The sequence below is a fragment of the Vipera berus genome (assembly GCF_964194415.1).
Source record: "Vipera berus genome assembly, chromosome: 5".
NCBI lineage: Eukaryota > Metazoa > Chordata > Lepidosauria > Squamata > Viperidae > Vipera > Vipera berus.
In genome coordinates, this window is record NC_138207.1 from 86,428,184 (window position 1) to 86,450,829 (window position 22,646).

Sequence of the window (22,646 nt, forward strand, 5' to 3'; positions counted from 1 at the left end):
AAAAGACTCCATATTGATAGCAGGAGTTAAAAGCTTATCCCCTCACTCCATTAGCCAGAAGGGGAAAAAAAATAGGCCAGCATAGCACAGTGGGGTTATCCAAATAAGCTTTGATTCAGGAAGTCCCATTATAATATAAGGTGGATTGTCCTGAATATAATGTAAGGCATGCAAAAAAAAATTCTTTTTCAGCATTCTAAGTATACTCCTGTGTCATTATTCAAGATATCTGCTTTGCCCAAAAAATTCTGGCAATGTTTTATTGCTACCGTGTTTCCCCCAAAATAAGGCCCAGCCAGAAAATAAGCCCTAGCATAAATTTTCAGGATGCTCATAATATAAGCCCCACCCCAAAATAAGTCCCAGTTAAGATCGTCAGCCAGACGGACACATTTAGTACCATATTTTCCCCAAAATAAGACCTAACCGGAAAATAAGCCCTAATGTGTCTTTTGGAGCAAAAATTAATATAAGACCTGGTCTTATTTTGGGGGAAACAGGGTATCCATCTACTTGAAAAGAATTAGCTTTACCTATGATGTATTCCAGTTAAACAAATCTATTTTTAATTGTTGCTATCACCCCCAAGGGATGATGTTTGCCATCTTGATGCCAACATATGAACACAAACTCCTTTTTTTTTCTAATCAAGATCACTGATGGTCAGGGCTTTTTTCCTCATAGAACGCTCAGAACGGAGTTCCGGCACCTTTTTTGGATGGAACCTTGTAGGATAGGCAAGGCGGGTTGTATGACATGTATGAGTTCCGGCACCTTTTTCTTTTACAAAAAAAGCACTGCTGATGGTCATCGGCAATTTTCCCCTAGAAAATTGAAGACATCTAAAGGAGCTTATATCCCCTCCCCAAGTTTATATATTATTACATACGTATAATTCTTTACACTGCTTATCTCTTGACAAAAGAACCATTAGTTGTTATTATAAGCAAAAATACAGTAGGTGTTATGTGTTTAGCTTTAATATTATTGCGTAACACCAATAATCTGGTATCTCTGCTAATATAAATCATTTATTTAGCAGTGATAAAGTGACAAGTGCTTCATGTTTTTGGATGTCAAAAAGTCCTCCCAAGTTTCAGAGTGCAGAAGAAAACTTCAAATATCAATTCTCTTCAGCTTCCTTTCTCATCAAAGAGGACTTAACAAGTGATAGAACCAGTGCTTTTTTTGTAAAAGAAAAAGGTGCCGGAACTCATACATGTCATACAAACCCGCCTTGCCTACCCTACAAGGTCCCATCCAAAAAAGGTGCCGGAACTCCGTTCTGGGCGTTCTATGAGGAAAAAAGCCCTAGATAGAACCAAGTTTTCCACATGACCAAGAGCTTGTGAGAGACAGATCAAGTTGATTTATTACATTTATATATCACTTTTCCTCTTGGGATCACGTTTTTACTCTTAAAGCAACTTTGTGAGCATGCTGGCCCATGAGAAAACATTTGATCCAATTTCAAACATGAGCAATTGGTACAGCAGCTGCCACAGGAAACTGCAAATTCAACCGGCCACTCTAAACCACTCTAAATTGAAAGGTTGTGGTAATTTGTTATCAGGATGTCAATGCTCCCGTTCTCTCATTTCTGTGCCTTCAAAATGCAGCTGAGCCTGCAGAAATTAAACAGATTAAGCTTTTCCTTAATATTCTACAGCTACTAAGAATTAAGAGTTGCTAAAGTTTTGATTCCCCTCATCAAAACCCATACATCTAGTAGTGGATATGTAAAAATAGCCTGCTGAAAGAAGCAATTTGAACATTACTTCAGGGTAACTTCAGGGTTACCCTGAATGAGACAAGGGAATTAGTGCATGGTCAGGCAACCTGGAGCCTCCAGGTATTTTGAATAACAATTTCCCAAATTCCTCTAACATATTAGTCAAGAGTGGTAGGAGTGGAAATCTAAACACCTTGCGAATAGTGAGATTTTTTTTCCCTCCCTTTGAGCATCTTCTCCAGCCAAATGTCTCTCACAGAGGTTCTAGAATGGAATTCTAACTGATGGGCCATTGCAACAGGCCCCTACAGGTAGTTCTCGACTTACAACAGTTCATTTAGGGACCATTCAAAGTTACAACGGCATTGGAAAAAGTGACTTCTGACCATGTTCCGCACTTACAACCGTTGCAGCATCCCCGTGGGCACATGATCAAAATTCAGGTGCTTGACAACTGGTTGATTTTTATGACGGTTGAAGTGTCCCGGGATCACGTGATGCCTTTTTGTGGCCTTCTGGCAAGCAAAGTCAATGGGGAAACCAGATTCTCTTAACAACCAGGTTGCTAGCTTAGCAGCTGCAATGATTCACTTAACAATTGTGGCAAGAAAATTCATAAAATGGGGCAAAACTCACTTGGCAAGTGTTTCACTTAGCAACCTACACTTTGAGCTCAATTGTCCTCGTAATTTGAGGACTACCTGTACATCCAAAAGTTCAGATCCTCTCACTGATCCCAAGAAAATCCTCCAATCTGTTATAAAGTAGGCTGATTTTCGGCAAACCCAAAGCTCTCTCTCTCTCTCTCTCTCTCTCTCTCTCTCTCTCTCTCTCTCTCTCTCTCTCTCTCTCTCTCTCTCTCTCTCTCTGTCTCTGTCTCTCTCTCTCTCTCTGTCTCTCTCTCTCTCTCTCTCTCTCTCTCCTCCCCATCCCTGCTTATTTTCAGTGCTGAATATGGTTTTCTTCCTTACCACAGAGCTGTAAGTATGGCCGTCGGAGCCACAGATGGAGGCAAGCTGGGTCATGTGACAGGGTTTGCACAAGTTCTCCTTGTTTCCATGGAGCTTCACGGCAGGCTGTTTGATTCTGTGCCGGTGCACCAGACAGAGAGAAAAGAAAAAGAGCAACGCACATTAAAGCATGGCCAAGACCAACTTCTCTCCTTCTCGAGGTTTTGGGAAGATGAAATTCCCCCCAATTCACAGTCTGGAGGAGGAAGCTCTAGAAAGGGCACAGAGGATCTTACTGCAACACCCTTGAAGAGAAGTCACCAAGGGCTGTCTTTTCCCAACCTGGTGCTCTCCAGAGGTGTTGTGAGTACAGCTTCACAGATTCCCAAGCAGCATGAAAATGGGAATTATGGAGGCTGTAATCTCGACACCTCCAAAAGACATCAGGTTGACTAAAGCTGTCTCGTGGAACTGAAGAGAACAGACACAGTGAAAGGCAATGATTTATCTCTAAGCTTTCAACCACAGGATTTAATCATGGTGGAAGAGACAAGGCTGTCTTTAAGGAGAAAGAAAAAGCAAGGGAACTTTGTTGAATGAGTCTGGAAGTCCATGTGAAGCAGCAGAAGGTGTTTCAACTTGACACGGGACAATTCAATGCTTTACTAATCATTTCACTCGATTACTTTTATTATACCGGTGACCACGTTTTTGTTGAAATTATTGTAGCTCTTGTATTTCTGGATCGACTTACTTTATTTTATTATTACTGGCCATGGTTCTGTCAAAATTAATTCAACTTTTGTATTTGTTGAATTGTCCCACAACGAGTTGTCCTGCTGGTAAGTTAGCCATGGCAAGTTGGCCTCGATGAGTTGGCTGTGGAGAGTTGTCCCATTCCGTGTCTCAGCCATGGGCAGGGGTAGGCAACCTCAGCTCTTTTATGACTCATGGACTTCAATTCCCAGAATTCCTGAGTCAGCTGACTCAGGAATTCTGGGAGTTGAAGTCCATGAGTCATAAAAGAGCCGAGGTTGCCTACCCCTGCCCATGGGTAAAAGTGTGCAGCACGCAGCTTTCTTTCTCTCTGACTTCCCCCCCCCCCCTTAACTTTAAAAAGCTATAAGATGAGAGGTTGGCATTCCTTTTATTTATGCAGGACAGGATGTGGCAATATCTGATTTCCTTGATCAGTAAAAGTGTATGGGCTCCCATATTCCAAGGCATGGAGAGCAAAAGTACTAGATGGCAAAGATCATTAACACTTTTTATCAAACAGAAGGAATAACTTTGAACTTCTCCCAATCTTGGTTCCTCAGATGTTAGGTATCAAAATAGGTCTAAAAAGTACAACTTCCTACCACCTCTTCTAAGTCATCCAGGGGGGATGAAACCAAAAATATCAGTTCTCTTATTTGAAGTGAGAAGGGAGGGTTTAAGAGGCATAAAATGTGGCACTTGAGATACTGTGCTAACTCTTGACCTGGCTAATGCTGCATACAGTCTAACCCTAACTCTAAGGAATGATAAAATAGAAATCCAACATCATCTATAAACCCAGAATTCATTCATTCATTCATTCATTCATTCATTCATTCATTCATTCACTCACTCATCCATCCATCCATCCATTACATTTCTATCCCACCCATCTTGCACAAGTGATACTGAATTGGGACCAGTGATTCTCTTATTCTCTCTCTCTCTTTTCTATATATCTTTATTAAATTTCAAAATTAAACATTAAAATGCAAATTCACATAAAAGGGAAAGAAAATAATAAAACAAATTAAAAGTGCCCAAAATATATCAAATAAACTTATAACAAAAATGACCTCACTTTGTTTTAGTATAGACATAATAACAGGGCAACAATCTCTCACTAAGTTTGAACAAATAAAATCTTTTCAAAACCTTAAAGTATTAATAATATTCTTCTCTTAATTTTCATCTAATGCATAAAAAGTTGTTAAGTGTAAATAACCTTATGTTTAAAAAGCTACAGTGTTTCTCTGGACAAATCCAATCTAATCCTCAAATCCCAAAGTCAAGAGTTGAATTTTTTTCTCCTTGCCCTGACCAATGATTCTCAACCTTCTTGAATCCATGGCACAATATTTGATAATAGCAGGAGTTCTATGTTACACCAGAAAATTATTAATTGTATATATGTTTTTTAAATTGGGTAAGATACAGTTCAGGAGGAAGATATACATTTTCTAAAATATCTGCATTGTATTGAATATATGGATTATGTAGAACATACATAATACAAAACAAAAATTGAAAAAAAATAACACAAGACAAAAATATCCTGGCATACAAGAAACAATCTCATGGCACACCTGTGTGCTGCAACACACAGGTTGTGAACTACTGGCCTAGAGAAAGGGTCTGCAACCTTGACAATTTTAAGACTTGTGAATTTCAGCTCCCAGAATTCTGGGAGCTGAAGTCCACAAGTCTTAAAGCTGTCAAGGTTGCAGACCCCTGGCCTAGACTATTTTATGAAGGATTTGGCTATTTCTGCACTGAATATCAGTAGCTCCACCTTTTCTCGATTGGCTATGAATCCAACTGGCCTTACAATGTCTGACTACAGGTAGTCCTCGATTTACTAACACATTGGAGTCCAAAATTTCTGTTGCTAAGCAAGGATGTTATTAAGTTAGTTTTGCCCCATTTTATGGCATTGCTCGCCACAGTTGTTAAGTGAATCACTGTGCTTGTTAGTAACACGGTTGTTAAGTGAATCTGGCTTCCCCATTGACTTTGCTTGTCGGAAGGTCGCAAAGGGGGGAATCACAGGACCCTGGGACACTGCAACTGTCTAAATGTGAGTCAGTTGCCAAGCATCCAAATTTTGATCATGTGACCATGAGGATGCCGTAATGGTCGTAAGTGTGAAACACAGTCAGTGCTGTTGTGACTTTGTACGATCACTACATGAACTGTTGTAAGTCGAGGACCTCCTGTATATCAAAAAATATCTGAATAGCCAAATCACCCAGTCAGGGATTAAAGTGTAACTTAATGGATTCCTTACCGGTGCTCCAGTTTTTTGCGACTGATGCACATGGCCCTCTGGTAACCCTGGGCAATGCACACCTTATGCCGGCTGCATTTGATCTTCTGGCAAGGATCTTTCGTAGTGTCCAGACCTAAAGCAAGAGGCAAAGAGAACATGTGTCATCCTACACTAAGTTTAGGATCCAAAATATCACTCGACCTAACAGAATAACAGGAGGGATCTTGGAGATCTTTTAGTCCAACCCCCTGCTCAGGCAGGAATCCCCGTATCATTTCAGACAAATGGTTATCCAATCTCTTCTTTAAAAAACCCAGTCTTGGAACATCCACAACTTTTGGAAGCAAGTTGTTCCACAGATTAATTGTTATAACTGCGAGGAAATTTCTCCTAGGTTGGTTCTCTCCTTGATTAGTTTCCATCCATTGCTTCTTGTCTTGCCTTCTGGTGCTTTGGAGAATAGCTTGACCTGCTTAATCTATCCTGGAGCACCTTCACCTAGGACTGTCATCTAACATACTGCAGGCAATCCTAGTTACATAGTCAACATTGTCATCATTTTAGCCATTGTCTATCCATTGCATAAGGGACGCGGTGGCTCAGTGAGTTAGGATGCTGAGCTTGTCGATCAGATGGTCGGCAGTTTGGCGGGTAGAATCCCGAGTGCCGTGTAACAGAGTGAGCGCCTGTTACTCATCCCAGTTTCTGCCAACCTAGCAGTTCGAAAGCATGTAAAAATGCAAGTAGAAAAATAGGGACCACTACGGTGGGAAGGTAACAGCATTCTGTGCGCCTTTGGCGTCTAGTCATGCCGGCCACATGACCACGGAGACGTCCTCGGACAAGCACTGGCTCTTTGGCTTTGAAATGGAGATGAGCACTGGCCCCTAGAGTTGGAAACGACTAGCACGCATGTGCGGGGGAACCTTTACCTTTACCTTTACCTTTACCTATCCATTGCAGGATGAAGGTCTCTTCCACATGTTAACAACCAACATGGTCCCGAGCTTCCTTTTCCCAACTGGGTCCTCAATACTTGCTGATGTTGTTGATCCATCTTGTTTTAGGTCCCTCTCCTGGGCTCTTTTTATCAAGTGGGATCCATTCTATGATTGCCTTGGTCCACCTACCATCAGTTCTTCTTCCGATGTGACAGCCCATTTCCATTGCAATTCTTTTACTCTCGTGATGATTTCGTACATACTTTCGTTTCTTCTCTAATCCACATGCAGGTCTTTCTATCTTGTCTAGTGATGCCGAGCATGCATCTTTCCATGGCTCTTTGCACCACTCATAGCTTTTATATCAATTGTGAGGTTAATGTCCATGTTTCCCTGGCATATATTAAGAGCAGGTAGCACACACTGATTGAAAACTTTTCTCTTCAGGCATAAGGGGGAGGTTCTTGAAAATTATGCTAGGCTTGCCGAATGCCTGCCAACCACATTTAACACGCCATTCAATTTCCTTTAATGTATCACTTTCCACTGAGATCCATTGGCCAAGGTATATCTAGTGGTCTGTTACACCTGGTGCTGTTTTATACAACAATCTCAGGAACTGGAAGTCACTTTATATTTGATTTAAAAATGGCCTGACTGTCAAATTTGTTTTCTTTTTCTAACACCCTGGCTGCCATTTATAATATTCAGATGATGCACCCAGATTTATTGATTCATGTGTCGAATTTATATCCTGCTCCTATTTCAATATCAGCTAAAATGCTGTGGAGGAAATTGCATTTGTTCAGCGTAGGAGATGTCAAGGACTTGCATTCGCTAGCTGAGTGTACTTCTGAATATTTGGTTAATAGGTAAATAAGCGGATCCACATCCTTACATGGCGGTGCTCACTCACAAACCCAAAGGTTTCTTGGTTTCGCACAGAGCAAATACCTGGAAACCACTGTTTCTCAAACTTGGCAACCTTAAGAAGTGTGGACTCCAATTCCCAGAATTCCCCAGCCAGAAAATTGCCCAAGTTGGAAAAACACTATTTTATATTGATGTATTTCTTTGTGGTCAAGCATCTGCTGAATCATATTATGGGAAAGTCATGAATTCTTATATGATTCCCACCAGAATTAATGTAAGGGGATCTCTGTTGCATTGTTTCCCATCTGCAATCATAACCCATCTGACAGTTCAGATTTTTTTTTTTAAAAAAAGGAAACAGTAACTATGGGTAAAAGCCAAACCACCTTGAGCATAGCCATGAACATCTCAATCTGGATCAGTGACTTTTAGGCTCAAAATTTAAGCAATCATAATGACTTAGACGAGAAATATAAGAAATTTGCTCTGATCCAGCAAGACTGATCTGTTTATCAGAAGTCTCCCAAAGGCATGTAGCCACTGACTGAGAGGACATTTCTGCCACCCCATGACAATGCTTATCCATAATATCATATTCTACTGACAGCACAGATCTCTTCATGTGAACCAATACTTCCCATTTGCAGGTCCTGCAGTTAATTACCTGCAATAATTGCTAGATTTGGATCACAAACAATACTCAGATCTAGCTTTAGACTTCCCAGTTTCATTGGCAAAATAAGAGAATTTGTCAGTTTATAGCCAGCAAATATTACAGGCAAAGAAAGGCTGTCAGGCAGATGCTCTTGCAGAATTTTCTGAAGCTCAGGGAAAAAAAACTCTTAACATCCCACAAAAGTCAAGACATGCTTTAGATTGAACTGAATCTCATGAGCTAAGAGAAATGAAAGGATTAATGATTGAATGCTTCCTCTTCATTTTTGCCCTGGAAGTTTGTTTGTTTGTTTGTTTTAAAAAAACATGTATCAAGTCTGGCAATAATGGTAATTGATGAGCCTAGACATTCTCACAACTTTGTACTGAGATAAATGCCTGGTCTGCCTAGCTCTGGTCTGTAAGATCTGTAAGATCTTCTACAGTATTTTTTCTTTGGCCAATAGATTTCTGCATGGTCAGTCAGGTATCTAGGAATTTAGTTAGCCAGTCAACTAATGCTACTGCAGTTATACAATGTTGGACTTGATGGGTAGATTCTAATATTCCACCTTTATTGGGAACTTCCAAAACTCTTTAGAAACAATACATTATTCTTCTGGATCTGCCGTATAACCCAGAAACTAATAGAAGATGAAGTTGTCATCTGGAAGGCATCAGAAGCTAAGGAGCCATATTTCTCCTTTTCTTCAGACATCTTAAAAATCAACCTTTTCAGAAATATTTTTTTTCTTTATACATTACCTATGAAAAATTATTGAAATGTTTCTACAGTCCTTCAACTTACAGGACCAAAAGAGTACCAGCCAGATACTAAATTTCAATGGTGCTGATAAACTTTATGAAAACTGCACCTGCCAACAGTTAACCAGAACTGGTTATAATTTGACTTGACTACTGCAGTGGATTTTATACGAGGCTCAGTGGGTTAGGATGCTGAGCTTGTCGATCAGAAGGTCAGCAGTTTGGCGGGTCGAATCCCGAGTGCCGCGTAACAGAGTGAGTGCCTGTTACTCGTCCCAGCTTCTGCCAACCTAGCAGTTCGAAAGCATGTAAAAATACAAGTAGAAAAATAGGGACCACTACGGTGGGAAGGTAACAGCGTTCTGTGCACCTTTGGCATCTAGTCATGCTGGCCACATGACCATGGAGATGTCCTTGGACAAGCGCTGGCTCTTCGGCTTTCAAATGGAGATGAGCACCGGCCCCTAGAGTCGGAAACGACTAGCACGCATGTGCGGGGGAACCTTTACCTTTTATCCCTGAAGGGCAGTCAGAAGATTCAACCGGTGTAGCAGTTAGCATCTTAGCTGCTAAGGGATATCCAGTGTTGTGACTAGGTAAAGGTAAAGGTTCCCCCGCACGTGCGTGCTGGTCGTTTCTGACTCTACAGGTGGTCCTTAACTTATGACCACAACTGAGCCCAGAATTTATTTTTCTAAGTGAGACAGTTGTTAAGTGAGTTTCACCCTATTTTACAATCTTTCTTGCCACATTTGTTAAGTGAATTGCTGCAATTGTTAAGTTAGTAACAAGCTTGTTAAATTAATCTGCCTTTCCCCATTGACTTTCTTTGTCAGACGGTAGCCAAAGTTAATCACATGACTCCAGGATATTACAACCATCATAAATCTATTGCCAAGTGTCTGACTCTTGATTACGTGACCATGGGAATGCTATGACAGTTGTAAACATGAAAAACAATCGTAAGTCATTTTTTTAGTATCTTTTTAACTTTGAACGGTCACTACATGAACTGTTGTAAGTCAAGGACAACCTGTATTTAAAGTACATGCCTGTCCGTGGTTTTCCAAATTCAGCTCAAAGTTGTATTAAATTTAAGATACAAAGCTCTGAACAAATTTAAGCTGGACCATGTAAGGAATTGTTTGTCATGTTATAAACATGCCAAGTTATCAAAGGTAGTTTAGAAATAAGTGAAAGAGAAAATATAAACAAATGAATAAATATAGCTGTGTTCTCTGTACTTTCTCCCTTCTAAGCAGCTTATTTGACTCTAATGTGTATGAACAGTAAAGCTCTTGTACATATACATAAAGCCAACACTGTACAATGCAGTTACTTTATATTATACTAAGTCTTCATTTAAAAAAAACACGAAATAATTCATTTTTAAATCAAAAGCTCAACAGGAAAAATGACCATATGGGTACCTGTGGCATTGGGTCTCCCAAGAATGCTGTCCTAAAGACCAGTCGTATCTTTAAGGAAATCATCAAACAATCCATTCATTTTACATTATCTCCTTATGTATGGTTAGTGGCCAAAGAAGAAGGGGCAAGCAAAGAATGTGCTAGCTTAATAACATCACACCCGATGCAATACAATTGAAAGAAGCTGTGCTTGACAAGGTAGCATGGAGAGCACTTGCCTAAACACTTGCCGGACATGACTAAATGGTTAAAAACAACATTTCATTTCTTCCATAAAATGTACAGTATTACTCCCACCCTGTTTTATTCTTCTTCTTCTTCTTCTTCTTCTTTTTTTACAATGTAGGCATTTCCTCAAAACTCAGTTCTTTATTTCTGCTGAACAAACTTCTCATTTCCTACATTATACACCCACTCAGAATTTTTGGATCAGCGGATTGTGAAATCTCACGATCCAAGCAATTAAATGGCAGCAGGGAAGGAAGCCAAGTAAACTATAACCTGTATAAAAATATAAAGTGCACAGATATAAAAATGGTTGGCTTCACATGAACCATAATCCCGTTCCCACAGCCACTAGCCTCGTCAAATCTCCATCCGTGGGCATTGTCCACGATCACAGTAAATATTTTCAGAATTCAAAGTACATGCGTATGTTTTTGATAAGCAAAGCACCTAGCATCTTATGAGCTCCAGAACCAGAATAGAACTGGTGAAGTTACATTGCATCAGTAAACTTTTCCTGTTGGCTTGGTAGATAGCAACAGGTTGGTTCAGCCACTCTGTTCAATCAGCGCTGAAGAGGTCTTTTCTGTGTTGGTGGGCCCTGAGATACTTTTGTAATGGAGAAACTTGTTTTTTCCAGGACTGGGATTTTGGAGAATGTCCAACACGATTAGTTTAATCTTGGTTGGCTTTGTTTGGGACTAAATTTAACCTCCTGGGAATAAATCATTTAGGTCAAATGTGACTCTTTTTCCATATAGTAAAGTTTCAGTATAAGGAATTTTGGTTTCACAGATACCTAATTTAGTGGACAAAAGTCACGGAATCAAAGTTTTGTCCAAATTTCAGGCAATGTTGGATTCTTTCCAAACAACAGACAGTTATTTATTTGGTTAAACTGTCTGAAGAATGTTCTCTCTTCCCTTCAGTATTGGTATTGACTTATCAATAAAGTAAGCCTTGTGATGAACAAATTTGTTTTTGGGCTTGAAAATCTTTATTTTTAACCATTCAGCTTTACTAGATGTTGAGACTCTAGAAAGATATGAGGAACGGTTGCTGGAATTGGGTATGTCTAGTTTAATGAAGAGAAGGGTGAGGGGTGACATGATAGCAGTGTTCCAATTTCTCAGGGGTTGCCGCAAGGAAGAGGGAGTCAAGTTATTTTCCAAAGTACCTGAAGGCAGGAAAAGAAGCGATGGATGGAGACTAACCAAAGAGAGAAGCAACCTAGAACTAAGGAGAAATTTTCTGACAGTTAGAACAATTAACCAGTGGAACAACCTGCCTCCAGAAGCTGTGAATGCTCCAACACTGGAAGTTTTTAAGAAGAGACTGGACAGCCATTTGTCTGAAATGGTATAGGGTTTCCTGTCTGAGCAGGGGGCTGAACTAGATGACCTCCAAGGTCCTTCCAACTTTATTGTTGTTGTTGTTGTTGTTGTTATTAGTAGTAATAGTATTAGTAGTATTAGTATTACAACTAACACTAATACCACTACTAAACACCTGCCCCACCAAAAAACCTAAATCAATGGCTTACTGTGGTCTCACCACACTTAACAAACAAAGGCTAGCACTTCAGTTGCACAATAATCTAACAGGGGGTAATCCCCATTAAAAACAACAGGGCTTACTTTTGAATAGACATGTATAGGATGTCTATCAAAACTTGGAACACAATCCAAATTCACTCAGAATATAACTGAGTATGTACATGGACAGCCAAGTTTATTGAATTCCAGAGCAGGGAAAGAAACAGCAAAATAACTTGTGCTCAAGTCCCAATTCATTCTGAGAATACACAATAACAGGTGGATTGTATATGAATGGAAGCTGAACCAGTTGGAAATCTGGAGCTCAAAATGCAAAGCTAATGCACACAGGATTTTTAAATTATTGTTTATAGCAAATAGTACAAATATCCAACAGCATATTGTTAGAAAGCAATACAATTAAATTAACACAAGGAAAACTGCAAGCCTCTGTGTTCTGTTGTAATATATAATATAGAACAAGAGTTCTTCCAAGACAATTGGAAAAAGAAATGGATGCTAAATGTATTACTAGAAAATATAAAATCACAAATAGAGATGGATTTTAACTATACAGAAGAAAAAAATTGGAATCCATTCTTGATTCCTGGCACTTGATATGTCCTAATATTTGAATTGGCTCTTTCCCAAAAGAGAAACGCCAAGCTTTAAAGATAAAATGGAAAATAATAACCTTCATCCACAAGGAATGTTGCATTATGTAAACTGCACGTATAGCTGATAAAGCAGAAGAAAGCAGATCATGTTGGCGCATATGCAATTATTTTCAAACGTTTACAGAATGGATAACAAGCAAATGAGACGAACCATTTCATTCTGAGTGATTTGCAGAAATCACTTTCTTTCCAAGCAACTTCAGCCATTCTTTCCTTGGAGGCAACAACACTAAAAAAATAAGCACTAATCAAAGGGAAAAAAATTACCCTCATCTACTGGCTGATTATCTTCCCAGCTCTTGATGTAGTCATCCTGTTAATGAGAAGGAAAAAAGAGCAAGTTAATTATTTTAGACCATAGAAAATGTCAGCATTAGAAAAATCGTGTTATTCAAAATGCCAGGTAAATCAAAACTTTTCCTCAATCTTGGGCATAGCATTTTAGGACCGGAATTTGGGGAAATCTCCAGTTTCAACACATCCAAAGACTACTGAATTAGGAGGAACATTAATTCAGAGGGTGCAACATGTGATACAGATAGTCCTTGACTTATGACCATTTGAAGTTACAACGGCCTTGAAAAAAGTGACTTAGGACCACTTTCACACGACTGTGGTAGCATCCCCATGGTCACATGATCAAAATTCAGACACTCAACAACTGACTCATATTTATGACGGTTGCAGTGTCCCGGGGTCATGTGATCCCCTTTTGCAGCCTTCTGACAAGCCAAGTCAATGGGGGAGCTAGGTTCACTTAACAGTTGTGTTATCAACTTAGCAACTGCTGTGTTTCCCTTAACGACTGTGGCAAGAAAGGTCGCAAAATGGGTCAAAAATCACTTAACAACTCTCTCACTTAGCCACAGAAATTTTGGGCTCAATTGTGGTCATACGTTGAAGACTATCTTTACTTTCTTGATGGACCTAATTCCAGAGACAGAAACCACGATCTGCTTACAGTTTCTGTTGGACCTACTTTTGTTACATGAGAAGAATGTAAAGGAGACCAAAAAAATAACCTGCACAAAGAAAAGGAAATGAACAAAACCTAACCTAGGGAATTTGCCCATGTTCAATTAAAATGTTTAAGCCAGGAGTTCCAGAATATCAGGCCATATCCTCATTCCTCTTATTATTTTTAATGAGCCTTTCCAAAAGTGGCAAGCCACAAAACAAAATAACAACCCATTGAAAATCAATTCAACATTTTCTGGTTTAAAAGTCTTGTGCAATTAAAGATAAACATGCTCACTCAACCAGAAGAACAAAATAAAAATGGTCTAATGATCCAGCCCTTGGGGTACAAGATTGTCATTCTGTTTCGTTGCAATCTCAGCAATCTTTTTTTTGCTGAAGCTTAGAATTGATCGACATGATGCTTTTGGAACATCACCATGCTTTTTTTCCTCCTCATGATACAGTGATCTTGTGTAGTAAATTTGATTTCCTAATTTGATTTCTAGATGATGGAAACTGATAACCTTGCCGTGGTGGTTAACAGTTTTACTAGCCTACTGGTAAAAGGAGAAACTTGTCAATAAGCAAATAACAGCCAAAGACATGCAAATATTTTTTGCAGAAATGCTTGCTGAATATTTGCAAGGGATCTGTGCAACCTTGTAGAACAAGAGTCTACAGGAGCTTTTGATTTACACTTCATACTGACAGCATTGTCAACTTGCATGTATTTTAAGAGAACCAGACATTATAACAAAAATGCTAATGTAAACCATCTATTTCAATGAGGAACTTGCAATGAGAAACCTGGAATGAGAAAATGATCACAGAGTCAAGCGGTTGTCTGAAATGAAAAAAATGCATTTATCTTAGGTGATTCCCTACATAACGTGTCATAATATTCAGAGTTGTTTGCTTTTGCTAGATGAGATGAAGTCTGCGCTGGTTTTCATGCAATCTTATGGATTATGATGGGAAACAAAGGAAACTATGATGTCTAAAATAAGCTTTTCTTTGTGACAACTCAAAGGCGGCATTTCTGCCATGCGCCATTTTCCTTGATGTGGTGGGAGAAGGAGGTGGGTGGACTTGAGCATAAAAGGAGATATTTTGACTTTAGACAACAGCCACTTTAAGGGGAGATGACAAGGGGCTGCACATTCATCTCCATTTCTCCTGCCAATCTTTAAAATTAGGGGCTGGCTTGGAGAGAGAAGCTTTTGTTCCAATCTAAACAGCTTTTGGGGAAGTGTCAAAATTGCTGCTTCTCAAATGGATTGGATGGGGGGGGGGAAATGTGAGACCTGACTCACATCTGTGAATTGGCTGTGGAGATGATTTGGAGACGGCACATAGACTTTTAGCAATTTGCGTTTTATCAGAATTTATAGGCAATCCACAGTAGCCAGGAAGATCTGGCTCATTTTTCATGGACCATGTTCCACCACTCAGAACGGCCTTTAGAAGCAGCCCAATCCAAAGCACTGTGTTAGAGAAGACAAAGGAAGATGGCCAGTGGCGTAGCGTGGGTTGTCAGCACCCGGGGCGGGGCAAGGCAACCGGAAGCGGAAATAGAGGGGCGGGCGGGCGGTGACGTCACGGCACTGCTGAAAAGATGTGCCCCGCAGCGGCGTAGACTTTCCAAGAAGAGTCGCGCGCATGCGGGATGCTTCCGGGTCCCTCTCGAGGGCGGCTGGGCGGGGCTCTGACCTGCAAGAGCCGCTGCATTCAAGCTCGCACGTGAGCCCCGCTAAATAAAACCACGCATGCGCACGAAGCTAGGCCGGCCGGCCAGCGGGTCCGTCTTCGCTTGGCCAAACCTGCCAGGGCGCCTGCGAGGCGCTTGCGGTTGGCCTGAGCCTGGGCGGAGAGTTGGCCGCTTCTATTTATTTTATTCAGTTTATGTGGCCGCCCATCTCACCTGCCGGACTCATTTCGCTTTGCAAGAAAGAGCAGCTCGAGAGCGGAGCCAAGCCGACTCTGTGCAGCCCTTGGGGCTCCCTGAGCAGCTCAGTGCGAGCGCGCCCCCCCAGATGTTGCGCCTGGTGCGGCCGGCCCCCCCTGCACCCCCCACGCTACGCCACTGAAGATGGCACAAGACTGATGAAATGAAAAGTAGATTTTTTAAAAAAATCTATACTGACCTCCACCTCCTGGAAAATTCGGACCGCAGCAGAAGGACAGCAGAAAGAGAGAGAAAAAGAGAAGTAAAAAAAACAAAACAAAAAAACAGACTCTCTGTGCACGAAAAAGCAAGTACAAAGTGGTTAAAATGCATACCAGCAGGGCAGGGTAACCAATTGTGTTTTTTTTTTACTGTTGCATTAACTTTCTATTAACATCAGAATTCATTCTCCATAAATGATGCTTTATTAACCATTCTGCTGGGGTCATTTTATGGGGCCACCCGGAGTCATAAATTTGAGATGGATGGCTGTATAAATTGAAATAATAAATAAATAAATGTTTGCTTTGATTTGTTTGTCCAGCTGAAATGCATTAAGTCATTTGTAACAACAAGCAATGGGGTCTTGGAGTCGAAAGGAATATTAATCAAAACAGGACATTTGTTCAGCAGCAACAATTTCCTCCAGAGGTTTTTTTTCCTGCCTTTGGGGCATGAAGTATGGAGTCCCAGCAGGCTCTTCTGGAATTGCACAACATATTTCATACCCTGACAGCCCCAGCAACGTGTACACTTGCTTATTTCTCCCTTTTCCTCTGCAAATAAAACTGAAGCAGGGACATGAGTAAGCAGTGCTTTTTTTGTATAAGAAAAAGGTGCCGGAACTCACACGTATCATACAACCCGCCTTGCCTACCCTACAAAGTTCCATCCAAAAAAGGTGCCGGAACTCCGTTCTGAGCGTTCTATGAGAAAAAAAGCCCTGTGAGTAAGTCCACTTGTTGGTAGTTACTCATCATAATACAAGTTTGTTGTACTGCATGAGGAAACAGACGTGGAATTGTAATATATGGATTCCATAATCTCTGGAGAGGCTGTACCTATATAATTACAGTAATTATGTATGGGGGAATAGGATTCATCCATTTTTTCCCACTAAGCTTTTCAGCCAACTATATCCAGATATCAAAGATAATAGATATATATTTCTTTGGTATTATTTCTGTCTTCAGGTAGTTGTCGCTTTACAACTGGTTGCTTAGAAACTGTTTGAAGTTCCAACAGACCCTCCCCAAGCTATTTGTAAACCAGTTTTGAAGTTCGACATTGGTCTCCTAGCAGACACGCGATTGCATTTTTGGGCACTTGGCAACTGGCTCAATTTATGACCATTTCCAGTGCCTGATAGTCACAGGACCACAATTTGCAACAAAGCGATATCTACTCCCAATTTCCAGCAAAAATCACCCTATAGTGTTCGTTTAAAGACCACTGCAAAATAAAAAGTCATAAAATCAGGTCTGGTCATGTGGGGATCCACTTTATGATAATCACGATGTATAACTAAAATTGCCAGGCTCAACTATGTTCATACCTCAAGGACTATCTGTATCCACTCCAGTCATCCTCCTTTATCTTTCCATAGGAATTCATATCTACAATGCTATTAGAAGCATTTAGAAAAAGTCAGTTAGAAAAGAATAGCTATTAGGCTACATCAAGACCAGCCTTGCTGGAGGAGGGGTTACAGGAGGGGTTTCAGGGGACAATGTTGCTCTGCCCAGTTAGCGAGCACTTCATGAGCATCCTGTTGCCACTCTGGAACCAAAATGCAGGGCTATGCAAGCAGTGGTGGGATTCAGCCGGTTCGCACCACTCTGGCAGAACCGGCACCTAATTTTTTGCTGCCCAGGCCCGGAATGGACTTCTGGAAGCGGCATCCACACAGAGAACCGATTGTTCACATATTTGAATCCCATTACTGTGTGCAAGCCTTTTGGACTTACTAGTACTTAGCAGAGAAAGTCCTCATTTTTGGAGGCTAAAACTTATGGATTGGGTATGTTTAGCCTAGGGATTAGGGCAGTGATGGCAAACCTTTTAGAGATCGTTTGTCCAAACTGCAACCCAAAACCGACTTATGTATCATCGGGTGCTGGGTGGGTGTGGCCAGTTGGGTGGGCGTGGCCCATTGGGTGGGCATGGCTGCGGTGGTAATGGCAGAAGGGGTGGGACTAAAAAGTTCAATCAATCAATCCCAACTTTGCGAGATCGTTTTTTTTTCCACAAGAAGTTGAAATTGATTGATTGAACCTTTTTTTTTTTTGCACACGGCGGTGGAGGCCTAAAGCAAAAAGGTTTTATAAAACCCAGCTGAAGGCCTAGGACTGGGGCGACAGCATGCATGCCCACAGAGAGGGCTCTGCATGCCACCTGTGGCACATGTGCCATAGGTTCGCCACCATGGGACTAAAAGTAAAGGTAAAGGTTCCCCCGCACATGCGTGCTAGTCGTTTCTGACTCTAGGGGCTGGTGCTCATCTCCGTTTCAAAGCCGAAGAGCCAGCGCTTGTCCGAGGACGTCTCTGTGGTCATATGGCCAGCATGACTAGACACCAAAGGCGCACGGAACGCTGTTACCTTCCCACCGTAGTGGTCCCTATTTTTCTACTTGCATTTTTACGTGCTTTCGAACTGCTAGGTTGGCAGAAGCTGGGACGAGTAACAGGCACTCATTCTGTTACACGGCACTCGGGATTCGACCCACCAAACTGCCGACCTTCTGATTGACAAGCTCAGCATCCTAACCCACTGAGCCACCGCGTCCCTACCACGGGACTAGGGAGACATTATAGCAGTGTCCCAATATTTAACAGAATAACAGAGTTGGAAGGGAGCTTGGAGGTCTTCTAGTCCAACCTCTTGATCCCATAGTTCCCCTCTACTTTTGGGGAGACAAAGTTGTCTGCCAGGTTTGTCAGGAACCTGTTTGATCTTCCACTTGGTGCAGAGTTTGTTTCCCAGTTGATATCAGGGTAGTTAAAGTCCCCCATTACTATTGTGATACGCTTCCTACATAGCTTAGTTAACTGACTAGCAAAATGTTCACCTATTTCCTCTGTTTGATTGGGTGGCCTATAATATACACCTATGGCAATGTCATTTCCCCCCTTTTTATATTGACCCAAATGCATTCAAGATAGTTTTTAATCATTGTTGTGCTCTATTTCTGTAGTGATGTAGTTATTTCTTATATATAGTGCAACTCCACCTCCTCTTTTATTTGGTCTGTTTCTTTCAAATAATTTAAATCCCTCCAGCTGTATATTCCATTTGTGGGTTTCATCCTACCAAGTTTCTGTAATGGTAACAATATCATATTTGAGGGGCTACCACAAAAAATGAGTGGATCAACCTATTTTCCAAAGCACCAGAAGACAAGACTAGAAACAATGGACAGAAACTAACCAAGGAGAGAAGCAACCTAGAACTACAGTACGGAGAAATTTTGCTAACGGTGAGAACAACTGACCAGTGGAACAGCTTGACATCAGAAATTGTGGGCGCTCCATCAATGGAGGTTTTTAAGAAGAGACTGGACAGTCACTTGTCTGAGATGGTATAAGATCTCCTGCTCAAGCAGGGGGTTGGATTAGATTACCTCTGAAGTTCCTTGCAACTCGGTTATTCTATGTTCTCTTTATCTAAGAGATTTGCTTTAAAAATATTTCAAAGGATGAGAGAATTTTGGAGAACTTCTCATTCTCCAATGGTGGGGATGCCTTTACATGCGCGAGCACATGCAGGCCGAACAGGACTGCACATGCACAAATGGGGCCATGATTGTTTGCATAACGCAAATGGGGCCACGAGCGCCTGCATGATGCTCAGGCAACCCTAGTGTACAATGCCATGATGTTATCGCAAGTGGGGATGTTGCATTTGCAGCGACAATAGCACCAGCATGATGCCATGACCCTAGTGTGTGCTTGTGGCAACGCTAGCGCCTACCAGATGCTTACGGCATTGCTAACACCTGTGCAACACCGTGACACTATTGTGAGTTGGGGTGTGTGAGCGCGCACATGTGCGTGCACTGGCCAGCCACTCACGCAGCCCATTGGCCAACAGTCCACAGCCCGGTACTAGGCCACGGACCACAGGTTGTTGACCCCTGCCTTAGAAGACAAGGTACCATCCAAGTTATCATTTCACCTGAAGTGATTTTCACGGAGCTGAAAGAGCAGATTCATGCACATGGATAAGCCCATTATTACAACCAAAAGCCAATCTCACAGAGTAATCATTCCATGGGATGCTTTTACCTCTGCTTTGCCTGAATATTCAGTGTTTTAAAAACCTTTTCCTCTGAGACTTTGCAACTACAAAAGCCAGGGACTGAATCCAAAAACCTTACCCCTGTAAAAAAAAAAATCTTCCCTCAGAACAAGTTCCTCTATCACTTACCTGCAATGCCATTTGGGCCTTCAGGAACCTAAGGAAATTGCAACCCCATAAAATGGCCAAATTGTGAGATCAACCAAGTTTGTCTCAGAGGAAAAAGAAGGGCCTTACGTGGACATGGACGTCAAATCAAGAATAGCGATCCTCCATTCCAGCAAGGTTCATATTTTTCTTAGTATTTCTCAGGGCTGTATTTTCAGCCAGCAAGCATTCATTTCAACAGGGACATCATGGCCTCTTTCATTTCCACTCTGAGAAGGACTGTTCTAGCCAAGCCATTTATCTCCCTGGCTCACTCCTGTAAAAGCTCTTCTCCCATTGTTTTTCTTTTAAAATGCCACCGCTGCCTCTCCATCCTCTGCCATAGCCTCCAGCCCAGCTGGAATTCCCAAACTCTGAGACAAGGGATCCTTACAACAGGAAGAAGCCATACTACAGCACAATTCAAATTCAGATGCATTGGGAGTCCCTATCTGCCCTCCCAGCTTTTTCTGGGCTTGCCAATTTGAAGGCCAGAGAACAAAACAAATTTATTCTCTCTTGCATGCCATGCTTAAACCTTTCAGACTGCTGAGCTCCCACTGGGTGCATTTTCAATAACACCAATCCAAAGTGAGGATACAAACCCTATTTTTTCTCTCTCTCTCTCTCTCCCCATCCCATCTCAGCCCAACAGGAAACGCTGCATTGTCAGAGCTGGCACACTGCCACTCTGCTGCAGCTCTGCCAAGTGAACAAATGAAGCTTCACATTGGGGATGGTAGCCACCTGCCATTGGGGTACTGCTTTCAAAAGCAGGGGGGGGAGTAAAGCTGAAGACAAATTTGAGGTGATGGGAGGGATGTGCTGATCCATCCATGCATCTGCTCCTCTTGGGAGATCTTGATACTCTCTTGCTTAGTCTTTCTCTCTAGAATATCACTGTTAACACAATATTGCATACACACTGATTGTTCCAATCCCACACAGATTGTTTATTAAAGAATGCAGAGGAAATAAAAATAAATTTGTATTTATTTATATTTATTTATTTATTTAGATTTTAATCAAGTTGGGCTGCTGCAGAATGTCAAGAAGCTATGGAAAAAAGAGGAGCCCAAGAGGCAATTGTTGGCAAAACTACATATTTGCTTTGCTTTGCTGTTGACATAATGTGATTTCTCATATAACAGATGCTAACCTTATCCTATTTGTTTTGATGCAAAAACAGGGCTGAGAAAAACAGAGAGGTCTTAGAGATGGGAACTACAAACTGCATTCCACAGAGCACGTTATCCAAATTTCAGTGATAGCCCACGAATGGCAGTCATGTAAGGCCATTTTAAACAGAAGCATTCAATGATGGTTTAGAGAGGATGCAAGTTTTGTACGTTGGAAGAAATGTGGACCGTAAATTAAAGGAAGAAGAAAACATGGTTTAGCCAGGCCACTCGCAATGGCAGTATCATAAATACTTTTGCCATTCACTTCTAAGCTACATAGTGGATCCACTTTCTAGGAGGCAACTCTTTGTAGAAATATCTCTGTATTCATAGAACCTCTTTGCACGCCAACTCCAAGCCCAAAGGCATGGCAGCAAGAGATGGAGAGTTCCTTAGCCCCTCCTCAATAATAGGTTATTCAGTGCTAGTATAGCTTGTCTGAAGCCCTTTCCTTCTCCAAGATGCATGATCAAGTAAAAATGAAAGAATTTGGCAGGACATATCTGTCACTAAAATGACCTGCAGTTGAGGAAATGAATTTATAAATGTAGTCCTCAGTTAATGATGCCCCTTGGGATAACTGAATGTCTGAAACAACTGTTGCTCTTACATTCACCCACTCCAAAGCCACCAGGTGAAAAGATGGAAGCTATAACCTCCCTTTGGGGGCTCAGGTGGAAATGATATCAGTCACAAAGAGAAACACAAGACTCCTTAAAGCAGGGGTGTCAAACTGCCGGCCCACGGGCCGGACGCGTGACAACGAAACCGCGCCCACCCCATTGCCGGCAATGGAGAAAAAGCTCTGATACATCGCGCGGCGTCATGTGACGTCGCGAGTTTGACATGCCTGCCTTAAAGCATGCTTGTTCCAGGTTAGGCAAAGAGATTTGGTTTCTGCAGAAGACTTGAAAACTGGCTGAATCTCAGATAACGTGGAGATTATTATTGCAAGTCGTATCTTAGCTGCATTATTTTTAGTGGGAAATGAATTCAGTTGTGCAGGTAAAAGGGTATTCTTTCTTAGCATTAGCCAAGAATGAGTGAATGAGATGGACAGTAAGCTCTGTAGCTCTTTACAGCGCCCACTGGATGGCTTAGAATGTAGAAGCAATATTTGCATATTGCCCCCCAACAATCTGGGCCCTCATTTTACTGATCTTGGAAGGATGGAAGCCTGAGTCAACCTTGAGCCTCGTTAGGAGCGAACTCCAGGCTGTGGGCAGAGTTTGCCTGCAATATTGCATGCTAACCATTGCACCACCAGGGCTCCTCATGGAAACTCATCGAAATCTGCCCATGTAA

At 41.5% G+C, this 22,646-nt stretch overlaps 1 protein-coding gene across 1 annotated transcript in view; it reads right to left on the bottom strand.

The window, feature by feature from the left end:
• SPOCK2 (SPARC (osteonectin), cwcv and kazal like domains proteoglycan 2) overlaps positions 1-22,646 on the bottom strand; it is a 109,013-nt gene that overhangs the window by 25,220 nt on the left and 61,147 nt on the right. Inside the window, exons 2-4 of the mRNA XM_081329318.1 lie at positions 13,078-13,123; positions 5,729-5,843; positions 2,704-2,818 (exon numbers count right to left, since the gene is read on the bottom strand). Coding sequence (XP_081185444.1) covers positions 2,704-2,818; positions 5,729-5,843; positions 13,078-13,123 — 276 coding nt within the window. The remainder of the gene's footprint in view (positions 1-2,703; positions 2,819-5,728; positions 5,844-13,077; positions 13,124-22,646) is intronic.